This window comes from Ceratina calcarata, unplaced genomic scaffold (assembly GCF_001652005.2).
Source record: "Ceratina calcarata isolate Rehan_Ccalc_2016 unplaced genomic scaffold, ASM165200v1 scaffold542.2, whole genome shotgun sequence".
Classification (NCBI taxonomy): Eukaryota; Metazoa; Arthropoda; class Insecta; order Hymenoptera; family Apidae; genus Ceratina; species Ceratina calcarata.
The window spans coordinates 10266-26404 of record NW_017176589.1 but is presented as its reverse complement, the minus strand read 5'-3'; the positions used below and the strand labels follow the sequence as shown (position 1 = coordinate 26404).

Below are 16139 nucleotides of genomic sequence, written 5' to 3'. Positions count from 1 at the left end.
ATAAAAGAATAAATCTCCAAGAATAAATTATGGAGTAATTGAATTAATCGTTAACTACGTTTAACTTGTACTGCAAATATTCTCAAGGGTCTTGCGTTCAACCCTATAATCTCAATATCGATTCCAAAACGAAACAGGATAACAGCATTCAAACGAACCTAATCAAAACTCGAACCAGCCCATTAAAATACTAAACGAAAGGAACGAATTAACAACTAATCACATGGTTCGCGCCTGGTTAGCAATAGACGCAACCATTACGATATACATACACCTACATAACGCGCCGTTGCAATTACGTTATCGTTTACTAAGTTATCAGCAAATCTCACCCACATCGCGAGTTCTCAGAGCGATGTAATCAAAAGCGGACCAGATGGGACCGACATTAGTGGCCGGGAACACCCAGCTAGTGTCCAGAATCACGACGTAACAGCTGTCCGCGTTTCTCGGCGCCACGATGGTAGTAACCGAGTAACACCGTTAACGCTTAATTATCATACGAATGAAAAATAGAAAAGAATACGCGACATGGTGCAACAATCTTGGAAGGGAACGATGCCTGGAGTCAGCTACGAAGGGATCGATGTCGGTTCGATACGGTAGCTGTCCGGAACAGCGAGAAACGGGTTGAAAGGGTTTCCACCTGGGACAGGTTCACTCACCGAAATCGACGGGTCGAATCACGGGCCCGTCTTCCGTCGCTCCACTGACCATCTTCGGCCACGCGAACTCTCGCTACCTGGTCCGTACGTAAGATTTATTATTTCCCCTTATCCGCGAAACGAGTCACTCGGCCACGGCGCACTAGACGAATATTTACGGCGTGCGGACCGTTGGTGGTATTCTGAGGCGACCATCGGACGAAATGCCCTCCGATCAATAGTAACTGGCGGAGCTTGCGCGGAATAGGGAAACGGTTGTGGGAAAGGAACCGACTTAACGGTGACGAGAACAAACGTCGACGACGACGACGGTCGCGCCAGAGACGATCCTCGTGGCTCTCGTGGTCTGTGCTTGAATAGGGGTTGGAGGAGGGTGCTTTTTGAGGGTGTCAGGCGATGCACTCGTTCCTGGAAACAGTTGCACTAGAATAAATTGCGACGATTAATCATTCACTCCGCCATGGTTCCGGAAGCTAATGAGTTTATCAATTAGCTAAATGATGTTGTCGTACGACGATAAGAACAAATAACTATTGACGTAAACGATAATAAACTCGTTGAAATAATAAAATGATAAGAAATGTCACGACGATAATGTAACGATTGATTATGTGTGTAATTAAGGATTTATAGGATATATATTTAAATAATGCTAACATGTTGAATTTGTTATTATAGATTACTATTATTATTAAAAAGCTACCTGCAAATTTTAAATTAGTTCATGCGTTTTTTGGAAAATTATAGTCACTTAACATTTGCATGTACGCTTATGGTAATCAGCAGTAACTCAAAGACAACTTTCTGGTATTTGGTGTGCGCGAAGTTGGAAGAAACTACTGACTTGAGGAAATACAAGCCTAAAAAGTATGGAATTTTTGACGATTTTTAGAATATATTTCGATATTTATCGATATTTTGACNGTTTTGTTTCAGGAATTCAGAATTTCTATTCACTGGCTTGAGATTAAATGTAAAATGATAGACAGGAAGTTAGTGGGTAGCAATTGTGACGTGAAAAGGAATTAGGACATTTACTATAGTTACTGTATTCACATAAAACTTAATTGTTATTTTTAATTTCTATTAGAAAGGAATTTTAAAACATAATATATTTATATTGTATTTACGTGTACATATCGAATATTTCGACACTCGTTCTATTTTGAGTTTTGTTCTAATTTGTAAATAACGTCGGATGCATATTCTCTAGGCTGAGCTCGTCGCATTCCACCGTTCATTTTTCTTCCTCTTTGTTGCAACGTGTAGTTTAATAATAGCGCGTGCGATCTCACGCGTGCACGGAACACACCCGCGCAGTAGAAACGGACAGTGACGGTCAGCCGTGAAGATTTAACTCCGTTATCTCATTGTTAATTTCTGAAATGTGTCGCGAACCTTCGTGTCAGACGCTCTAAATAGTTGAAACCCGCGAGCCCTCTCTCTCTCTCTCTCTCTTTCTCTCTCTGTGACAACCGTTTCGCTTCGTTGGATGAAAAAAGACGAAACCGGTTAAAAATAAAAAATTGTTTCGTATCAGAAAACATAAATTCCATTTATTTCTGTCGCTGGAACTGAATTAGTTTTATTGCAACATTATAGAAAATGTCCTAATTTCAGTTCACAATTTTTACTCATCATTTTATACAAAATTCAAGATTAAATTATGCTCTATTAGGAGTTTTATAATGATAGTCAGACTTTCCTTCTACTAATTTAAATCATTTTTTATCTTCTTCGAATTCATCTCCTTAGAAATACTCTTTTCTTCTATTTCTATCCTCCCTCATAACTTCCATTAATTAAAGTGTCCATACAGTTTGAACTAGTCGGGGTATCCTGATTTTGATTATCATTTTTTAAAGGATTTTTAAGAACTCTGAATTCTGGCACTGAGTTCGTAAATTCTACTAAATTAGGCAGTAAAATATTTCTGTTGTAGGCGGCGAGATAGAGATACAAAGCGGCGAACACACATTCCCATTCCAATGCGTTTTACCAACGAATTTACCCAGCAGCTTCGAATCGGACTTCGGGCACGTTCGATACACCGTCAAGGCGACATTGGATCGTCCGTGGAAATTCGATCAAGAAGCAAAGAGCCCATTTACAGTGATCTCGCCTCTCGACCTTAATCAAGAACCAAGAGCCTCGGTACGACTTCTAGAACTCGTCCTTGTCAAAAATCAATTTTATTCATTGTCCACGTGATAGAAGAGTAATTCTAGAGAATCTATTTTATTCCACTACTTATTTTTATTGTACGCTTTTCACAGGAGAAAATACAGGAGGAAATGAGTAAGACTTTCTGCTGCTTATGCTGCGGATCACCGCCATTGACTGTCAACTATTCGCTGCCGGTCAGAGGATACGTGCCAGGGCAATCAATGCCTGTAAAAGTAAATGTCGAAAATTCATCCGGAGTCACCGTAGAGACTGTGAAACTGATTTTGTGTAAGGTACAATGTCGGTTCAATAATCTTACTATTATCATTGAAGAAACGTTGCTTCTTTTATGCCAAAGTATTGTCGTAACTAGAAAGGGCTTCAGGTGTGTCTGCCCACCCAAAGATCCATATTACTAATTTAGAAATGAGTGCAACTAGTTACGCCAATACGCGAAATTCTTTCGACGATAACGATGGATCGTGAAGTCTAGATCGTGACTTTTCGGGCGACCACGCCGACCAGCGATACCAAAACGGAAGAAATCGTGATAGCGGAGGTCGGGAAGGGACCAGTTGAGGGTGGAGCGGCTGCTGATTATGAACAGAAGCTCGATATTCCACCATTGCCTCCATCGAATCTCGCCAACTGCGGGATAATCGACCTGGAATACAATCTTAAAGTCGTTGCCTGCGTCTCAGGATGGTCAGTATAATAATAATATTTAAAGCAACAAATTGTAGCAGACCAGCGAATCGTCCAGTAGAAATTGTACTAAATTGTGCAGCATTAACTGAGGCTCTTTATTATCAGGTATCATCGAAATTTGTCGAAGAATAGTCTGATATTTGTGGGCACTGTTCCATTGGTGAGTTACCAAACACCAAGCGCTCCACCGGCCGAGGTATCTCCAACGAAGCCGCAAATCGGCTGGTCCGCCTCTGGCATTCCAGTCTCAGGCCCTGACGGGTCACCCGTAAACAATTTATACCCCAATTTGCGTAAGTTGCACAATTCTCCACCTGTTTGCCAAAGGAAGATAACTTTAATTAATTATTAGACTGCGAATTTTTATTTGAAATTAATGTAACTTTATATTTACCAGCACCACCTTCGTACGAGGAGTCGACCAACGGTGCCAGAAGCCTTTGGGAACGGGGCGAATCCGACCACATTTTCGGTATATCGAATCGTTTTGCGCCTAAATATCCGGTCTACAATTTTGCACCGATTCAATAAATTTATAACGAATCTACGTAAGAATCAGGGGAAATCTAAATTATTATTATTGTAATACTTGTTACCGGGCATTGTGATTAGTCTTGAAAGTTGCTTGTTTCGAACGAACAATATTTTACGGTCAATTACGACGCACAATTAGGAAACTGACACGAGAAATAAATATTGTGATCGATTATTAATATAAAGCGTATATTTCTGTTTTTAAAGCGCTGGCTATATTTTTCTATACGCGTTTCGTATAACGAAACATTTTTAATCTCTATTAAATTAAATTAAATAAAGGTTTAAGTACAAAATTCTGTTCTTCATTCCACATCCCTTCGAAAATTCAAATTTTTCGTATTAATTAAAAATGTGATTAAAACTTAAGTAGAGGGAATTATCGTGTAATAAATATAAATGCAATTTATTTTTTCTTCGCTTTATTCCATCACATACAAACATATTTGTACTAATTGACTTAGTATAGTCTTTGAGGTGGTCCCATAGACGATTTAATGTGTAGAGAACGAACGTTTTGCCAGTGTTTCTTCAATAGCGAAACCAAAAAGTTGATCGAAAGATGTACATTTTGAACCAATTCGTCCGGAGTCATTTCAACGTGTCCCACGGCCACTGATAGACACAGCACCTGGAGAAAAAAATTTTTCAATTAACATTTACGCGCCGTGGATTATGAAGCTATTTATGATTACAACAAATAGGAAACGGGACGTACCTTCTTCATTTGGAACTTAATCGTTGCCTTCACTTCATCAATTTTTCCTACCATCGATTCCTGATGGGAAAGAAGACCAGGGAATTTACCGGCCTTGTTCAAACCAGGACCGAGAATACGTGGAATCTGCTTGATCAGCGATTCGCTAGCCAGAAAGGCGTCATATTTCTTAGCTGCAAGAACGAGATTGAATTAAAACTCGACGTAAAAACAGTAAAACTTGTATAACGTGTTATTTAGAAAGTGTCTCGACACGGATTGAGGTACGAAGTAATAAAGTACAACGTCCACACCTAGTGAAGAAATTAATCTTCTTCCATTCGACGTCCACTGCTCGAAATTGAAATAGAAACAATGGTGCTTTTTGGAAGATCGAAAGTAGGGAAATAAAAAGAGCTTCGAATTACCTAGTTTCTTTACGAGCTTCTTGTTCTTATTCAATTTTTTCAATGCTTCTGCGTCCATATATGGGATATTGTTAGCTTTAGCTTCATCGCAATGCTGCTGGTCACCCAAAACGCAAACCTGCATCTTCGGTCTTGGAATATTCTTTAGCCTTTAATACATAAATACGACGCGAATAATTAAAAAATCAATGGTTTCCAAATACATACGTTCACATTGCTATGATACGATGTAAACAAATTACAAAATAATTTCCCTGATCTTATAAAAATAAATTATCAAAGTCAATGTTCTCAGTAACATTAAGTGACCACATTGGTTGTTCAGATAATACATGCAAAATATTTCGTCATCATTGAACATTGGTTTCGATAATTAATTATCATGATTGAGCATAGACTTACCGTCAGGATCATGATTCATGATCCTGGAAGAAAACTAACGGTACAATACCTCCCCAATTTATTTAAGACCCTGGGTGAAGGTCCGCCGGGTTAAGCCCAGCTTCCTGAACGAGCACGAGGCAAACTTTTCGGATGTTAGTGAAATGCAAAAGCGAGTCCATTAAAAACCGAAAAGTATCCTCGGAGTCAGGTAAAAACGTACTTGACAGTGCCTGAGAAACGTTTGTCCTTTTGCGGATCGTAGTTCTTCAAACCGATTTGGAGCTCCACGGTTTCCAAGAATTTTCTCTTTTTGTCCTGAGAATTCTGAATCACACCGTTTACGCACTCGTAAAGAGTGTCGCGCGACACTTTCGACCTGAAGCATCGAGAATACGAAAGGAATATTATAATAATTAAATGCACACATGCGAAATATGGTTCAACGAACAGGAATTAACAAGTATAGAATTGAATACGTTTTAGATATAAAATATTATCAAATACATTTAGACGAAACGTTACATTAAATCATGTTTGCGACGAAAATAAAATAGGGATTCAGATGTTCGAAATATGAATAGATTTTGATACTCACGTCATTGTTACACCCGATGAGAAACGACCACCGAACGGAAGAGAACCGAGAACCCACCCACCACGCGCGTTACGTCGGAGAGAAGTGAACGAGTTCAATAATGGAGTAAAGTAAATGGAGTACATGAACCAGTCACGCATTTCGCTAGATGGGAATATCGCAGAGTGCATTGAGAATTCGCCTAAAGGATCAGTGCAGATGGTGCACGCGTCGCACAAAATTAGGAGGAAGACGTGGCTGAAGACAATATAAACTTTAAAAAATTAAATTGTTATAGTGTCGTAGCCGTATTTTAATTATATATCTATATAAATAATGATCCGATCACTAATTCAATCCAGAGGATATTCGAACTCACAACTCGAATCTCGAGATTCCGATCTTCGACCATCGCAATCGATTCCTTAGTTTGAAATCAGTGATCGATTTTTTCCAGGAACCGTTACACGCGCGTGAGTAACTGAATAAAGAAATCTCATTTATTCTTCGTTGATAAGCTGATGCAGAAATAAAAAGAGGTATACTATTATAATTTCTTGGTTTTTAATACTGAACGTTCTGTGCCACGTTTGTTTCGCGTAATAAGCAAACGACAAGAGCAGTTCTTATCCGACTTGTCAAACCTTTCATTATTTTTCTATATATTATAATAAACACAATCGTTGTTCAATGAATTTGTACAATAATGATATATAGGTTCCATTTTTATTCGGATGTATTATAAAAAGATATTAGAACAGAAACAAAGTCTACACATCATCCCTTGGCAATGTAACAACAGTACATTGTTTTAATTTGTACGATATAAAATAATATATTAAATAAGCAGTACTTTTCTTAAAAATAAATTGTAAATATCACTGCATTTAACCATTTTGCACAGAATGTGGAATAGGATACATTTTTCAATCGCAGACAGGATGCTTGATATGCTAATCACAATGTAATAATTCACGAATAATTAGATGAGAGGGCTTTTATTGTGTCTTCATAGGAACTGCTGTAAATGACCTAACAACAGTTTTGATCAGCATCGCAGTGCTAGAAAAATACATCATTTCATTGAAGATACATAGCCAAGTTCTATAAGTAGTTTAATTATAAAAAGATACCTGAGTATAGCGAGCATCCCAGCTGGCATCATTTTGCCAGAAGAATAATAACGGACACCCATCAGACCCCCAAGAACCAAAGTAGCTGCCACTGAAAGTCTGATGTTCGTCGGATCTTCAGAAGTTTGGTAAGCTCCATAGCCCAAAACAGACCCAAAAGCAAGTCCGGCGCCAAGGGATGGGATCGATTCTACAAGAAATTAAGACACTTCATTTCTGAAAATTATTTCATTCCTTATTTACGTGGTATTTAATAATAAACTTACGTGCTTTTACATAACCGAGAACGCCGCCAGCCGCTACTGCAGCGGCGTATACGTATCCAAGAACGTCAGCGGGCATTTTTATTATGTGATAATAAAATTATCTTTAACTCGTTCGATAAATCTTCGTGAAGAACTTGTCTCGTCAGCCTACTCAGCGAATTGCAAATGTTAAACGGAATGTATTTATTTTCTGCACATCACTTTTCGACCGTGAAGTATACGCGTTATAGAGTGATTCGTTACGACGGTTACGCTATTTGGTAAGTGCAAAATAAATTTTATTGATAATATTGATTGATTTTATTAATAATATCAATTAATGAGATATCATATCTATCTTCGATATGTTCGTTACTTTGTAATACATTTGGCCTTGCCAGTCATTCTTTGGCGATTATTTTATTTCAATACAATTTCGTTATACTCATCGATTTTAAAGATTTTACATTTTGTATGCATTGGGGATGTAAAAATGTATATACACGATTTATGTTAAATCGTAAAGAGATGATTATAAAAGATCCTGAAATATCCATTACGATTTCAACTTAAAACGTTTCCTGGAACGTTAACGTTTAAGTAGAAGAAATCGTGTGGAAACGTGCAACATTATGTAATTTCAGTTTAAAGGAAAACATAATCTACACGTAGATAATTGTTTAGGATTGCGCAATGGATATGTCGCAACAAGGCCTGCTCGGCTATGTGCACGTGTGGAGAGGACGCGTGCACATAGCTGAATGGCTCGAGTTACTCGAGAATTATGTAGGAAAAAAAAAAAAATGCATAAAGTTTGAAGGGCACGTGTACGATCTAACACTCGTACGGACAAATTCTTTCGTCCTCCGATGTCTGGAGATTAATCGGTGGTGCTATCTTTGGATCGAGAATTGCGCAGTCATTCGCTGCCGTGTATGATTAAGTTACAACCTCGAGCAATTGATCGCTGTCCTCAGGTCCATGATATCAGTTTTCCTAGCGAACTCTGATAAGTAGTTAGTCGTTCGCCGCACGCTCGCTCGCTAACATTCTGTACACTTCGTCCGGTACACTATGTTGTCGCAAAACGTATTAGTTCGCACGGGGAATATACTTTCCTTAAACGAGGCGAAAACAAAAGTGGGTCAGAATCCAACGGACGAGGTCAGTGGAATAACATTTTTCATCGACATTTCGTAAAATCACTTAATTCTCGTATGTCATTCTCTCTGGATCATAATGCTCGAGGTTATGTCCTGTCATCGACACTGGACACGATTTTAATTGTAACGTGCTAAGAACAATTCTTTCAGTTAATCGAAACGTTGAAGATTGTACTTCGCGACAACGAAGGCAGCGGTGAAAATCCAGTAATCGTACGATCACATTTTCTATTGATGGTAATTTGAAAACTGACGAGACTTATTAATGAAAAACCATGTTCGTTTTTTAGATTCAAGGTTTAGAAGATAACGCTTTAAAAGATATCAACAGGGAAGATGTGAAGATAACAGTAAAAGTTTTTATACCGACGCCAGATGCAAACTCATTGAAAGAGGCGATTGATCAAAGTATGACGTCATATTATGAAATTAACTCTATTTATATTGATGACATGTGATTTCTTTCAGTTTGTAATTTTTTAAATATAAACGCGATTGAGTCTTTGGTAATTAGCTACTCAGGCCAAGAGAGTTCAGAGGAACAGCAATTGGCATCGCTGAAACAGCTATGGGCTGGAGTAGAAGAGTATGTGAAAATTGGCAAACTGTCAAGTGTCGGTCTGAGCGACGTCGACACTAACGTATTCATTGACTTGTTTCACTGGACAAATGTAAAAATGTTCTTACACTTTTCTTTAATATTTTTCTGCTATCATTTTAGCAGTAAAATTGCATTTTTTGTGAACAGATAAAGCCAAATATTGTACAAATCACTTTATCTACATGTTGTGTTGTACCTGAAGCACTGAAGACGTTTACGAAGGAAAACGATATTCAATTGTTGACTCACAACGATCCTGGACGTAAGTAAATCTGTACTTATTAAGTGAACAACTTTGTTTCCGCCGTTTTCCAGTAGATGGTTCTAGCGGTAAGTGGTGACAGAAATAAATATAAGCTTAGGAATTTATAAATATAACATTATCCAAATATTAGTCGATTTATGTCTGCATCATAAAGTTATTCTCGATTCAAAATATCAGTTTAAGAACCAAAATCTCGTCATTGACGGGAGGTTTTAATTTTCTGCTTCATTATGAAGAAATCTGCGGCTGAGCCTCATCGAATGCTCTCAAAAACTTATGGTGATGCCGCTATTAGTGAAAAAACGTGTCGAGAGTGATTTCAACGATTCAAGAACGGTGATTTTAACGTCGAAGACCGGCGGGGCGGTGGAAGAGAGATTTTCGAAGATGCGTAATTGGAGGCATTACTTGATCGAGACTCGTGTCAAACGCAAGAAGAATTGGCAAGATCATTGGAAGTAACTTAACAAGTCATTTCAAAACGCTTCAAAGTCATGGGAATGATTCAGAAGCAAGGAAATTAGGTGCGGTACGAGTTGAAGCCGAGAAATGTTGAACGGCGTGTTAGCTTGTGAACAGCTGCTTGCAAGGGAAAAACGGAAGGGATTTTTGTATTGTATTGTAACTGGGGACGAAAAATGGGTTCATTACGATATCTCAAGCGTAGCTTGACAAGAAGTCAAAAATTGGACCGATCCGTGGATCGCTTAAAAAAATGACTAGTTTTTTGACTTGGGATTCGTATGCGGCCCGAAAGATGGAAGAACAATAGAAGGCGATAGACAAACTTTTTTACAATAAAGCCTCGAATTTCGAGAAAAAAAAAACGCGGAAGCAAAGTTGTACACCTAATAATAAAATAGAACATTGTTGATTTATTTCATATATTTTATAGAAATTCTCCCAGACGAAGACTTGAACGGAATATTTAATGGTAACGCGAGATTGCATTGGGTCTTGAGATATCAAATTCATCTGAAGTGCCGTGGCATTTTGTCATCGAAGGGCTACTTAGTGTATATTTCTAAGTAGATAGCATAATGATGTGTCCCGAACAATTCTACAATAATAGGTGCAATAATTGAGATATAGTATTTGCTGGACAGTTGAGAAAGGGGGAGAATTTCTGAATATTATATAGTTTTAATTTATTCACGTTTGATGCCTTATCACGTTTGTAAGGCGACACCAGATTTGCATGTTATGACGTTTTTTAATCCAGCTCACAAGTTCTCGTACTTACTAATTCCTTTATGTATTTTTTTATCTATGACACTGATTCTTGTGCACACCTAGGTAAATAAACTTTGGCGAACATCATCGAAACTGTTTAATTTCAATTATCCTAATTTAATTCATTTTTTAATATCAACTTTTCACACGATCATCTCCCAGAAAATGGGATTCTATGGAGTCTGACATACACTTGTGAACTAAACGTGGAACTACGAAGCCGGCGTAAAGACTGCGTAGAGTCAGGCGTACACAGCATTGGAACACAGAAACAGAGATCTATCTTAAATAAAGAGATGAACACTTTTTCCTAAAAAAATATGTACTACAATCATTCGTGTGTTAGAAATGTTATTAATAAAACATTGGTACTGTTCCAATTCTTGCGTTTTCTTTCAGAAACAATTATATCAATATTAACGAGGAGAAAATATCAAACGACTAGAAAAAAGATGGTGCGGACTTGTTCGTAGTTTCGCATCTAATTCGTAACCATCGCTAGGTAGCGGCCTATCGGGCGTCCGGTGGGCAGTAGGGATACGCGTACGATTGTTCGTTTTGTGTGTGTGTTCCACCTTGGTCGTCGTCGTCGCAGCCGCCACCGTCGCCGCGGTCTTCGTCTTCGTCGTCCTCGCAGGTTGGCTCGATATATGCGGGCCGATTTTTCGTTTTGCCACCGGATTACTGCTACCTCCACGGATCTTTCCCTTTCCTGCGCGTTCTGCTACCTCGCTGCCGCTCCGTGGGTCCTTTTGCGTCGAGCCGCACCGCGTGGCGCACGCAGGGACAGCGAAACGACGGGGACGGAACATTCGGGGGACTTCGGATAGCGTAAACGTTTACCTCCTCCCCCGTCCTACCTTACTTCCTCACCCTCGTACCGCAGCCTCCTCTTACTTGCTCCTTTTCCGCGCCACGCACACCTCCCTGCGTTCATCATTCCACCCTCTCTGTTCCGCGCACGCTTTAACTCGAACACATTCGACGCTCGCCCCTTTTTCCTTTTAACCGTCTCTCTCTCCCCATCGGCCTTTCGGCCTTCCACGGTCCTCTTCTCCGTTCACCGGTTTCACGATCGGTCTCTTTCCAATGCCTTCCTGGTCCCGCTGGCCACTGTTAAAGCAGGCGGGGTATGCGAACGCCGCGATACTATGTTATGCCTGCGGACCGCGCGGGTCTGACATACTTTGTATGTTAATGCCATATAATGTCGGTTTTGTTCCTCTTTTCAGCATTTATTTGTTCGCCTCTTCCCGGGGGCTTTAGCTGGGCCGCGCGCGCGCGCGCGCGCACACAAACCATAGTTTGTACCGCGCCTCGATAGTATTCGGTTATTTCGCGATCCAATTTCTTTTCCCCGAGTCGGTTTTTCTGACTCGTACGCGAGGAACTACTCACGTCATCGTCGCGTGCTCCGATCGAAATTTATCTGGCAATTATCTCAAACTGACAACCCGACGAGCCTCGTCCCGTTAAGGGGCCTTACCAGTGTAACCGCCTAAAATTTAGGTCATTTTTGCGAATCTTTTTTAACTTTATGTATGTATTTGACTATAAATGAACTGTGTAAAATAACTTTTTCGTACAAAAATAACTAAAGGCAATCAAGTTATGCTAAAAAAAAGGTGCCTCAAATGCTGACATAATACAGTTAGGGTGCCTGAAATGAAAAACGCCGAAAATGCAGAAGTTATCTCCTTATTGACAATGGATTGAGTCTTCTGGTCAGATTTTCGATTTATTCACTATTACCAAACCCATGCGGAATAGTCTACGTCGATAATTTTGGCCGTCCATTTGTCCTCAAAAGGACAATCGAGCCTTGGTTTTAGAATTATCCACGTACGAAGTCCGCGAAGATAGTTTCCCTTGCACACAGTAACGTGGCAACAGGATTCATTTAAATCGCATTTCACTATCTGAGGAATTAGCGCATCTAAAGATCACGCATCGGGCCAACGTTGCTACGTTCTCCGTTGCACAATTAGGCGATTTGCGTAAGCGGCCATGGAGTTTCAGCCGAGTACGCGATAACGAATCTCGTCAAGGGTGACGCAACTTCTCTAACTTCATCACCGGCGTTTGTGCCTTTCGCGTACGAAATCGCAGCGCACACATACACCGTTAATCAAATCGTCGAATAATTAAGAAAAGAATAGAAGGACGATTTTAGAAAAAAAAATGGATTGCAAGAGATTGGCATAACGCCCTAAGCTGGTTCCTCTGATGAAAAGAGAGAATCGTCATAAATTTCTCGGCGAACGAATTAGTCGCCGGTCCGACGGTGGCAGCGATTACCGAGAATAGCCGCATGCCGCATGTAATATAGACCTGTTAGAACGCGATCCCGCGTTGACAGGTGATGCAGTCGCGGAATTGCCTCTCACATCGTGCACATCTCACGGTGTTCGTGAGCAAAGTGCCCGGGTGCCGTTGATGTTTCGCCCATTGCACGGGGCTCGAGCGAGCGAGCGAGCGAGCGAGTGAGCGAAGAAGGAAGGTGAAGCGAGAGAAGACGGCGGCGAAGAGGAGCCGGACGATGAACGGGGCGAGCGAAAGGGCAGAAAGGAAGCTGGGAAACGGAGTATCGGCGGTGGCGGAGAAGGAACACAGAAGCGGCCGAGGGAACGGCCAGTAGCAGCGAGTAAACGCAAAAGCGCCCTCGCTCGCTCCCTCCCGCGCGATGCAAAGACGGGGTATAAATAAGCGGCTGTCGTTTGCGGAAGCAGAAAACGGGCAAAAGGACAGAAATAAAGAAGAAGTCGCAGAAGAAAGGGAGGGCAGTGACAGAGAGAGGAATAAATAAGCCCGGGCACCGGGGAGTGCCGGGAGACCGAGGGGGGGACAGAGAAAAGTAGCATAGGAGGCGGTAGAGCAGTAGCAACGGTTCCACCGTCGTCGGACTCCCTGTTGCCGCGGTTCGACGGGCAACGTGTCCCGATCTACTACTTTTGCGGTGTGTACGACCGTCCTCGCATTGAAAACTTTCCACCGCGTCCTGCGCCTGTTCGCCTCTGTACGAACCGCGGCAGGTGTACTTCTGTCTCGTTATCCGGAAAGGCCTCTTCCTCCTGCGTCCGCGACGCTTCGGGTAAAGCTCGTAGATCACTCGGTGGATGTTTCGAATGGATTTTAAAGGACAAGTGATTCTGTCGTGGGAGGAACTCCACGCGGGAGATCCATTTAACGATCTTCGTAACGTTAATGAACGTATTAGGGCTGCGCAAATGAAACGTAAGAAAGAGGACACAGAGGAGGTCGATGATCATGCGCATGTCCGGGAGACATTTTCTATTCAATGGCTGTCTATACGCGCAGCTGACGGAGAGGAAAAAAGTACGCTTCTTCCGGTGGTAGTCGCGCCTCTAGAAATTCAACCGCGGCGCTCGGACGTGCCCGTATCGCGGCGACTTATCCTCGGCCGGATCTAGATACTATTCATGCTGAGCCGCGTATCTGCATACGCATCGAGACACTTTTCGAAAGCATGTTACGCAGCGGCGCGGTGGCACCACCACGTGCACGCGAGAGAGGCGGCCCGGGTACGCGTGTGTGCGTGCGTGCGCGTTTACGGGGTGCTCGTGTGTACGTCTCGTCGCTGCGAAACAGAACAGAACAGAACAGAACAGAACGGAGGAGCGGTGCGGAACCGAATGAAACGGAACAGAAGCGAAACGCAGTAGAGAGAAGCGCAGGCTGACTGCACGGCCGCAGCATGTTTATTGGCGCATCTCGGAGTCTTAAATCTTTATGTTGTCTCCTCGACGGGGTCTGCTATCTCCCTGTCCCATTGCCGGGACAGGAGGAGGAGGAAGAGGAGGCCGGGTGAGGTGGAGGAGCGGGGAGGGCAGTTAGGATCGGCGCAGCCACCGAAGGGGCGAGAGGAACGCCGACGAAGAGGGTACCAGTCGACGTTGGCCGCGTGCAAAGCGAGACGGCACCGCGGCGCGGGTAAGAAAAAGACGCGAAAGGGGACCAGGCTGGGAACGAAGGGGGGCGAAATCGGGGAGAGATATATCTCTCGGAGTTTGCGGTCGCGAAATCGAGTCAAGAGTCGGACGTCGGACGACCAACGACCAAGACGCGTCCACTGCATTACGCACACAGAAGCCGCGATCTTAACGTGCCTCTAGAAATGGTCGTTTGCAGCCGCGCGGAGGAAACCCACGTGGGTAAACCCGACCGGGTGCACCGCACCGGGAATTATTAATGGCCGTAGGCGTTACCAGCGCGAAGATCGCCGCTTTTAGCCAGATCCGATGGAAATTGCGTCATAACCTATTGACTCAACCTGTGCCCTTCCCTAGTAGATTCGGATATATCAGTTTTGCGCAAAGCTAGAGTGACTCATCATAGTATTTGCAAATTCGCCGCTTGAAACTTAAGCACCCCAACAACACTCAATATTGCAACAATATTACTATTTATAACAAATTTACTACAAGTACTACATGATCGCAATATTTCAGACAATATGGCTGCAATATTGCCACCATATTCCTATGTCCTTGTCATATAATATTGCAAGCAATATTGCTACGACGTTGCATTGAACTAATGAGAACTCAAACTCAAATTATAATCAATTCGTGATAATGCAATGGCATGCGACGAAACTTTGAAACTTTGACGATACATCAAAACGACCGTTCATCGATAAGAGGAAATGGTTGACGTTTCTTGTTACCTTAACAAGGGGAAGTGGAATAGACCATGCGAGTAATTGTTCTTAGGTGTTCCGTAAGAATGATCGTGAAGTGTAATAGTAGAGTACAATCGGTGACAAAATCAAGTCTGGTATAATTATTACAATTAAATCATGCGACAGGATTTTTCTATATCCCTGTCTGTGTTACACTGTGTTATAGAAAAACATAGGAGAATCCATGAATATTATCTTAGAATTACTGAGAAGGAATCAGTATGGCTGTATTGATAAAGGTCAAAGTTGAAAACCGTTCTTTTGGCAAAGGATATTTGCTGCCATTTCTGATTTTACTCCCACACGTCGACGCTTACACGACTGCGGTTTCATGCGCGCAGCTCCTTGGGGCGTGAAGGTGTTTTCGAACCGCTGACATAACTGCGGACTATAAGGAACCAACGCCGATAGAAGCGTTATCAACGGCATCGAAGGCGGTTGCGAGTTTATAGCTAATACGTGCCGCTTATCGGTCCATGCTGCGTTTAGTTAATTAACCGGCTTTGACGAACGTTGCCACCGCCGAGAAACTCCGCATACCAACAAGGAATTACTTATACATGGGAAGATAAAGAAAAGTGATGTGAGGCTCGTTCATTGTGTGTTGAATCGTGGTATGCAAGTGTGAGTATAAATAAACC

At 41.7% G+C, this 16139-nt stretch overlaps 5 protein-coding genes across 6 annotated transcripts in view; 2 read left to right on the top strand and 3 right to left on the bottom strand.

Moving 5' to 3' along the window:
• The window catches only part of Syt4 (Synaptotagmin 4), a 5168-nt gene extending 4224 nt beyond the window's left edge, over positions 1 to 944 (bottom strand). Inside the window, exon 1 of the mRNA XM_026816785.1 lies at positions 666 to 944. Coding sequence (XP_026672586.1) covers positions 666 to 717 — 52 coding nt within the window. The 5' untranslated portion in view covers positions 718 to 944. The remainder of the gene's footprint in view (positions 1 to 665) is intronic.
• A 1653-nt stretch (positions 945 to 2597) lies between these two features.
• LOC108628844 (arrestin domain-containing protein 17-like) lies at positions 2598 to 4323 on the top strand (the record flags this gene model as incomplete). Its single annotated transcript, XM_018031045.2, has 5 exons — positions 2598 to 2819; positions 2942 to 3124; positions 3325 to 3536; positions 3645 to 3832; positions 3937 to 4323. Coding segments are annotated over 5 exons (939 nt in total), but the record flags the coding sequence as incomplete, so codon positions are not given.
• A 155-nt stretch (positions 4324 to 4478) lies between these two features.
• Positions 4479 to 6287, bottom strand: LOC108628847 (60S ribosomal protein L10a). Its single transcript, XM_018031050.2, has 5 exons — positions 6178 to 6287; positions 5803 to 5958; positions 5199 to 5347; positions 4792 to 4964; positions 4479 to 4704 (listed from the first exon to the last, which is right to left on the bottom strand). The coding sequence occupies exons 1-5, from the start codon at positions 6180 to 6182 to the stop codon at positions 4534 to 4536; spliced, it is 654 nt and encodes a 217-aa protein (XP_017886539.1). The 5' UTR covers positions 6183 to 6287; the 3' UTR covers positions 4479 to 4533.
• An 851-nt stretch (positions 6288 to 7138) lies between these two features.
• On the bottom strand, positions 7139 to 7806 carry LOC108628848 (transmembrane protein 14 homolog). Its single transcript, XM_018031051.2, has 3 exons — positions 7556 to 7806; positions 7290 to 7479; positions 7139 to 7218 (listed from the first exon to the last, which is right to left on the bottom strand). The coding sequence occupies exons 1-3, from the start codon at positions 7629 to 7631 to the stop codon at positions 7155 to 7157; spliced, it is 330 nt and encodes a 109-aa protein (XP_017886540.1). The 5' UTR covers positions 7632 to 7806; the 3' UTR covers positions 7139 to 7154.
• A 50-nt stretch (positions 7807 to 7856) lies between these two features.
• Gclm (Glutamate-cysteine ligase modifier subunit) lies at positions 7857 to 10889 on the top strand. Of its 2 annotated transcripts, none has more exons than XM_018031049.2 (6): positions 7857 to 8698; positions 8848 to 8910; positions 8988 to 9105; positions 9166 to 9368; positions 9446 to 9560; positions 9800 to 10427. In XM_018031049.2, the coding sequence occupies exons 1-6, from the start codon at positions 8609 to 8611 to the stop codon at positions 9811 to 9813; spliced, it is 603 nt and encodes a 200-aa protein (XP_017886538.1). In that variant the 5' UTR covers positions 7857 to 8608; the 3' UTR covers positions 9814 to 10427. The 2 variants fall into 2 exon arrangements, with proteins under 2 accessions (XP_017886538.1, XP_017886537.1); XM_018031048.2 differs by lacking the exon at positions 9800 to 10427 and adding an exon at positions 10459 to 10889 and having other exon boundaries at positions 7869 to 8698.
• Positions 10890 to 16139: the final 5250 nt, after the last annotated feature.